Source organism: Lipotes vexillifer, unplaced genomic scaffold (assembly GCF_000442215.2).
Source record: "Lipotes vexillifer unplaced genomic scaffold, Lipotes_vexillifer_v1.1 scaffold6, whole genome shotgun sequence".
Lineage (NCBI taxonomy): Eukaryota > Metazoa > Chordata > Mammalia > Artiodactyla > Lipotidae > Lipotes > Lipotes vexillifer.
This window is the reverse complement of record NW_006799037.1, coordinates 235803-243604: the sequence shown is the minus strand read 5'-3', so window position 1 is coordinate 243604 and position 7802 is coordinate 235803. Positions and strand designations below refer to the sequence as shown.

Here is a 7802-nt window from a genome sequence, read left to right as displayed (position 1 = left end):
GCCCATGTGCCACAATTACTGAAGCCCACGTGCCTAGAGCCCATGCTCCACAACAAGAGAAGCCACTGCAATGAGAAGCCTGTGCACCGCAACAAAGAGTAGCCCCCGCTCACCACAACTAGAGAAAGCCTGTGCACAGCAACGAAGACCCAATGCAGAAAATAATTAATTAATTAAATTTAATTTTTTAAAAAATAGGCAGAGGACCTGAACATTTCCCCAGAGAAGACATACAGATGGGCAACAGACACATGTAAAGATGCTAAACATCTCTAATCATCAGGGAAATGAAAACCAAAACCATGAGATATCACTTCACACCTGTCAGAATGGCTATTGTCAAAAAGACAACAAATAATAAGTGCTGGTGAGGATATTGAGGAAAGGGAACACTTGTACACTGTTGGTAGGAATATAAATTGGTGCAGCCCTATGAAAAACAGTATGACATTACCTCAAAAAATTAAAAATAGAACTACCATACAATCCAGCAATTCCATTTCTGGGTATTTTTTCAAAGAAACCAAAAACACTAATTTGAAAAGACATATGCACCCCTATGTTCACTGCAGCATTATTTGCAACAGCCAACATAATGGAAGCAACTTAAGTGCCAATTGATAGATAAGATGTAAAATATATATATATATATATACATCCAACCATAAAAAAGAATGAGGGACTTCCCTGGTGGCGCAGTGGTTAAGAATCCACCTGCCAATGCAGGGGACACAGGTTCAATCTCTGGTCCACGAAGATCCCACATGCCGTGGAGCAACTAAGTCCATGCACCACAACTACTGAGCCCGCATACCACAACTACTGAAGCCCGCATGCCTAGAACCTGCGCTCTGCAACAAGAGAAGCCCACGCACTGCAACGAAGAGCAGCCCCCGCTAAATGCAACTAGAGAAAGCCCATGGGCAGCGACGAAGACCCAACGCAGACAAAAATAATTAATTAATTAATTAAAAATAAAAAACATAAAAAAGAATTAAACCTTCCCATTAGGGACAGCATGGATGGACGTAGAGGGTATTATGCTAAGTGAAATCTCAGACAGAGAAAGACAAATACCATATGATTTCAGTTATATGTGGAATCCAAACAATGAAACAAAGGAATAAACATGAATCAGACTCATAGATACAAGAGAAGAAATTGGTGGTTGCCAGTGGTGGGGTCGGGGAGGAATAGATGTGTGAAATAGGTGAGGAAGATTAAGAGGCACAGACTTCCAGTTATAAGATAAATAAGTCATTGGGATGTAATGTTCAGCATGAATATAGTCAATAATATTTTAATAACTTTGTATACTGACAGATGGTAACTAGACTTATCTTGGTGAACATTTTGTAGTGTATAAAAATATCGAATCACTATGTTGTACACCTGAAGCTGATATAGTATTGTAAGTCAATTATATTTGTAAGTCAATTATACTTCACTTAAAAAAAAAAAGAACTCAGTTTCTTGTGGTTGTAGGGCTCAGGTCCCCATTTCCTTTCTGGCTATCAGCCAGGAGTCTCTATAACTTCTTTTTTTCTTTTTAATTTCTAGCATCAGCTCTTTATTTTTTAAAAATATTTATTTATTTGGCTGCACCAGGTCTTAGTTACAGCACGCAGGATCTTTGTTGCTGCGTGTGGGATCGTTGTTGCGGCATGCAGGATCTTTTTTTTTTAGTTGCAGCATGAGGGATCTTTTTTTTTTAGTTGTGGCATGCGGGACCTTTATTTGTGGCATGCGAACTCTTAGTTGCAGCATGAGGGATCTAGTTCCCTGACCAGGGATCAAACCTGAGCCCCCTGCATTGGGAGCACAGAGTCTTAGCCACTGGACCACCAGGGAAGTCCTCTATAACTTCCTGAAGCTCCTGCATTCCTTGTTATGTTGTCTCTTCTATCCTCCAACCAGCAACAGCACATGGAGTCCTCCTCACACTTCAGATATCTCTGACTCTGCCCCTTTTGCCACATCTCTTCTGCTTTACTTCTTTGTTGCATTTCTCTGACTCCAGCCACAGAAAGTTCTCTGCTTTTAAGGCTTCATGTGATTAGGTTGGGCCTACCTAGACAATCCAGGATAACCTAGCTATCTTAAACTCTGTAACTTTTTTACATCTGCAAAGTCCATTTTGCCATGTAAGGTAGTATAGTCACAGGTTCCTGGGTTTAGAATGTGGACATCTTTGGGGGACCTCTGTTCTGCCCACCACAACATCAAGTGACTAGAACAAGTGAGCTGGAGAACTGGAAAGAGATTTCACAAGTGGTGAAGATTCTGGTGGTAAGATCTCAGGTGAATCCATAAGAGTAGAGAGGAGTAGAGGGAAGCACGCTCAGGGCAAGGCTTTCTGCCTTATCTAGCCATTCGTTTGGAGCTAGAATTCAGATGGGATATGTGTGCCATAGAGAAACACATGTTTATTGAAATTGAAAAATGAAGACTAATGGGATGATTAATTTGATAATATCTGGGTTTGCCAATATTTTTATATGACAGACATTTCCCTTAAATTGAATGCACCAAATCTGCAGCTCCAAGGTTTTAACAAATTATAGTTAAAGCCCATAATAAGAAAAAATAACACATTTTATTTTTAAAAAATTATATAGTTGACCCTATATACACATTTTATTTTTAAAAACTATATAGTTGAACAGTGTGAGGGTTGGGTGTGCCAGCACCCGCCCCAGCCACAGAGTCAAAAATCACATTATATAGTTGTGACTCCCCCAAAACTTAACTACTCATAGCATACTGTTGGCCAGAAGCCTTACCTATAATATAAATGATCAATTAACACATATTTTATATGTTATATGTATTATATACTGTATTCTTACAATAAAGTAAGCTAGAGAAAAGAAAATGTTATTTAAGAAATCACAGGGAACGTCCCTGGTGGTCCAGTGGTTAAGAATCCACCTTCCAATGCAGGGGACGCAGGTTCAATCCCTGGTCGGGGAACTAAGATCCCACGTGCCACGGGGCAACTAAGCCCGTGCACTGCAACCACTGAGCCCGCACGCTCTAGAGCCCGCACGCCATAACTAGAGAACCTGTGCACCGCAACTACTGAGCCCACACAGTCTGGAGCCTGAGTGCCACAACTAGAGAGAAGCCCACACACTGCAACGAAGAGGCTGCATGCCGCAATAAAAGATCCCCCATGCCTCGATGAAGATCCTGTGTGCAGCAACTAAGACACAATGCAGCCAAATAAATTAATTAATTTTTTAAAAAGATATCATAAGGAAGAGAAAATACATTTACAGTATTTTACTTTATTTATCAATACCATGAGCTTACATCCTCTGTTTACAGGATGAATCATCTGTCAGCACCTTCATCAGTATTGTCTTATATGATACAAAACACTGTAGGTGTTATAAGTATCACTAATAACAGACATGAAAAATGAAAAGATAATGTAAAAAAGAAATTTTTATTTACAGGTATTCATGCATTGATAATGAAGAAGCAGCGATATGATTGCTTTACGGTAGCCTAGCCCATACACTAATGAATCGTTATAAAATTTTTATAGCATATAGTATTATAGTCATATTCATAATATAGTATTGGAAACACTGTTACATTTTTTTAAAAACAACTTACCTGTGATGATAGGCTGATACCTGGTTTCTCCAATTATCAGAGAGGCATACTGTACAGTAAAGTAAGTCTTTGAAAGCAAAGTTATAAAACAGTAAGAAAACTAACACATTATTAATTTTATATTAACTATCACTCACCTTATGCCTATGTAAGAATAGGGTATCCTCTTCAATACCAGTCTTGCACATGATGTTCTACAAGATGGATACTTAGGAGTTGCTGATGCTGACACGAAAATATCTCATACGGTTCTTGCTGTGCAGGTATTAGACTTTCATACAAAGACACAAACATATACAACAGATAAGTTTATTAACTGTACCACATGATGATTATTTACTGTACATTAAGTGGAAGTGGATCATCATAAAGGTCTTCATCCTTGTCATCTTCGCGCTGAGCAGGCTGAGTGGAGGAGAAAGAAGAGGGGTTGGTCTTGCTGTCTCAGGGGTGGCAGAGGCAGGAGAGGCAGGCGCACTCGGTGTAACTTTATGGAAACACAACATAACTTGTCTGACGTATTTGCTTTTTCGTTTCTCTAAAAATGTTTCTGTGCGGTACCAATCCTTCTGCCACCATTTGCTTTAGTTTCAGTGCCTGTATCACAGAAGGGTCTATGTTGTAAAAGAAGTCAAAAGCAGCCTTAATTAATCAGAACGCTTCTGCCAGATTGTCTAACGTCAGTTTGTTTCCTGGCACTGCTTCTTCTGTGTCTTCCTCCTCCTCGTATGACACTGGTTCAGAAGCACTCACCTCCGTCAAGTCATCTTCTGTGAACGTCTCCGGTGTGGTGTCTATTAGCTCTTGAATTTCTTCAAGATCCATATCCTGAAACCCTTCACTCTCCCACCTTTTGTTCCACATCCACAATGTCCTTCATGATTTCCTTGACGGGCTCTGTAGTAAATCCCATGAAGTCATGCACAACATCTGGACACAGTTTTCTCCAGCAGGAATTTATTGTATTGGGCCTTCTGGCTTTCACAGCTTAGCAGGAATTTATTGTTTGGGGACTGACGGCTTTCCCAGCTTTTTCTATAACAATGATGGCAACTTCAATGGTATAACATTTCCAGACTGTCATGATGTTTTCTCTAGCAGGGTCCTCTTCCATAGAGTTGACAATCCTTTCCATACAGTACCGTGTGTAATGAGCCTTAAGGGTCCTTATGACCCCTTGATCCAGAGGCTGAATTAGAGACATTGTGTTTGGGGGCGAGTAGACCACACTGACGCCTTCAGTGTTGAACTCATAGGGTTCTGGGTGGCCAGGGGCATTGTCCCATATCGAAAGAATATAAAAGGCAGTCTCTTACTGGCAAGGTATTTCCTGACTTCAGGGACAGAGTACCCATGGAACCAATCCAGAAAAAGGGTTCTCGTCCAGACCTTCTTGTCGTACAAACAAAAGACTGGCAGCTGGTGTTTATCTTTTCTCTTCAAGACTCAGGGGTTAGCAGCTCTGTAAATAAGGGCAGTCCTGGACACAAATCCCACTGCATTTGTGCAAAACAGTAGAGTTAACCTACCCCTGCCTGCCTTAAATTCTGCTGCTCACTTCTGTTCCTTACTAATAAATGTCCTTTGTGGCTTTTTTTTTTTTTTTCAAAATAGGGCACTTTCAGCTGCATTAAAAATCTGTTCACATGGATATCCTTTCTCTTCAATGATTTTCTTAATGGCTTCTGGAAACCTGTCTGCTGCCTCTGGTCAGCAGAAGCTGTTTCTCCTGTTGTCTTGACATTTTTTAAGCGAAACCTCTTTCTAAAATGATCAAACCATCCTTTGCTGGCATTAAATTCTCCAGCCTTGGATCCTTCATCTTCCTTTTGCTTTAAGTTGTCATGTAATGACCACTTTTTCTCGAATCACATTTGAGTTTACATGTATGCCTTTCTTACAGCAATCCTGCCCCCACATAAAAGCTGCATTTTCAATACAAGATAAAAAGGCATTTCGCAAAAAGTGCAAGGTTTTCACTCCTGCTAGAGTAGCTGCAGCAATGGGCTTCAAGAATTTCTTTTTCTTTTTTTGCAGTGGTCTGTACGCTGGATTCATTTGTCTTGAAATGGTGGACAACCACAGCTGCAGACCTGAATTTACGGTACATATCAAGCAATTCAACTTTTTCTTGTAACATCATGACTTTTCTCTGCTTCTTGGGAGCACTTCCGGCATCACTGATAGTACTTTGTATGGGTCCTATGATGTTACTCAAGGTGTACAGTATTGCCTTAAACACAACGGAAAATATGTGAGAACCATGAGAGATCACTTTTTACTGTGATATGTTTCTTACTGGAGAGAGCAGTTAGTAGCTGCTCATGTGGAGATGATTAGCCTCACAAAGCCTTTTAAGCAGATACTCACAACACTTGACCTTACTGCAATAGCAACAGGAGGTGGCTACAAAATTATTAGAGTAGTACAGTTAGTACTACAGTCAATTTCATGCAACTATGATTTAATACTGCATCTTTTTTTTTTTTTTTTTTTTTTTTTTTTTTTGGCGGTACGCGGCCGTCTCCCTGTTGTAGCCTCTCCCGTCGCGGAGCACAGGCTCCGGACGCGCAGGCTCAGCGGCCATGGCTCACGGGCCCAGCCGCTCCACGGCATGTGGGATCTTTCCAGACCGGGTCACGAACCCACGTCCCCTGCATCGGCAGGCGGACTCTCAACCACTGCGCCGCCAGGGAAGCCCTAATACTGCATCTTTATGTTTGTTTACATTTCTCTGGCCTGCGAATGGCGCCATGTATGATCTGTAAGTGTTTGTGTACCTAAGTTTTGATAAATTTTAATTTTTTATAATAGATCTGTATAAATTTTATGGTAGTAAATGGTAAAATAGACTAGTGTGTACATATATTTTATGCATTCATGACATACCTAACTTTTAAAAACATGTTTCAGTATTTCTAGGCCATGTGGTTTGTCTGAGAATTTTTTCAAACTGTCACAGATCTCAAAAAATTTTTCCAATATATTTATTGAAAAAACCTGCATATAAGTGGACCCACACAAAGTCATGTTGTTCAAGGGTGAGCTGAATGGGCAAAGGCATATTAACATTCATTTTTTATGTTCCCAGTTATTTCTGAGTGTATTGGGTTAAATAAGAATTCTTTCTATCTGAAAGAATAAAATATATATGTAATATTAATTTGTTAAGTCTTGGTAAAGCCTTTCTGGTATGCTTCCCAGAAATTAAAAAGTGAGTGATTCTAACTGGGTAACAGTCCTTTTGAAAGTTAGGTAGTTTCCAACTCTTGCTTTCAACAAAACTGAAAATTGAGGTGTCAACCGATAGATTATTAAAAATAATTTTTGTTAAAAGATTGCTATGTGATTTTTGGCATTTAATTCAGAAGGGGCTCAAATAATTGAGAAAGTCTACAATATCAAAACTCCTTACCCCACACACCTATGGTCAATTAGTCTTCAACAAAGGAGGCAAGGATATACAATGGAGAAAAGACAGTCTCTTCAGCAAGTGGTGCTGGGAAAGTTGGATAGTCACATACATCAATGAAATTATAACACACCCTCACACCATACACAAAAATAAGCTCAAAATGGCTTAAAGACTTAAATATAAGACATGACACCATAAAACTCTCAGAATATAGGCAAAACGTTCTCTGACATAAATCGGACCAATGTTTTCTTAGGTCAGTCCCCCAAGGCAATAGGAATAAAAACAAAAATAAACAAATGGAACCTAATCAAACTTACAAGCTTTTGCACAGCAAAGTTAACCATAAACAAAATGAAAAGACAACCTATGGAATAGGAGAATATATTTGCAAATAATGTGACAAACAAGGGCTTAATTTCCAAAATATACAAACAGCTCATACAACTCAATAACAAAAAAACAACCCAATCAAAAAATGGGCAGAAGACCTAAATAGACGTTTTCCAAAAAAGACATACAGATGGCCAACAGGCACATGAAAAGATACTCAACATCGCTAATTATTAGAGAAATGCAAATCAAAACCACAATCAGGGCTTCCCTGGTGGCGCAGTGGTTGAGAGTCCGCCTGCCGATGCAGGGGACACAGGTTCGTGCCCCGGTCCGGGAGGATCCCACATGCTGTGGAGCGGCTGGGCCCGTGAGCCATGGCTGCTGAGCCTGTGCGTCCGGAGCCTGTGCTCCGCAATGGGAGAGGCCA

At 40.0% G+C, this 7802-nt stretch overlaps 1 protein-coding gene across 1 annotated transcript in view; it reads right to left on the bottom strand.

The window, feature by feature from the left end:
• Positions 1-4612: 4612 nt before the first annotated feature.
• WEE1 (WEE1 G2 checkpoint kinase) overlaps positions 4613-7802 on the bottom strand; it is a 37446-nt gene continuing 34256 nt past the window's right edge. Inside the window, exon 15 of the mRNA XM_007471426.1 lies at positions 4613-4884. Coding sequence (XP_007471488.1) covers positions 4613-4884 — 272 coding nt within the window. The remainder of the gene's footprint in view (positions 4885-7802) is intronic.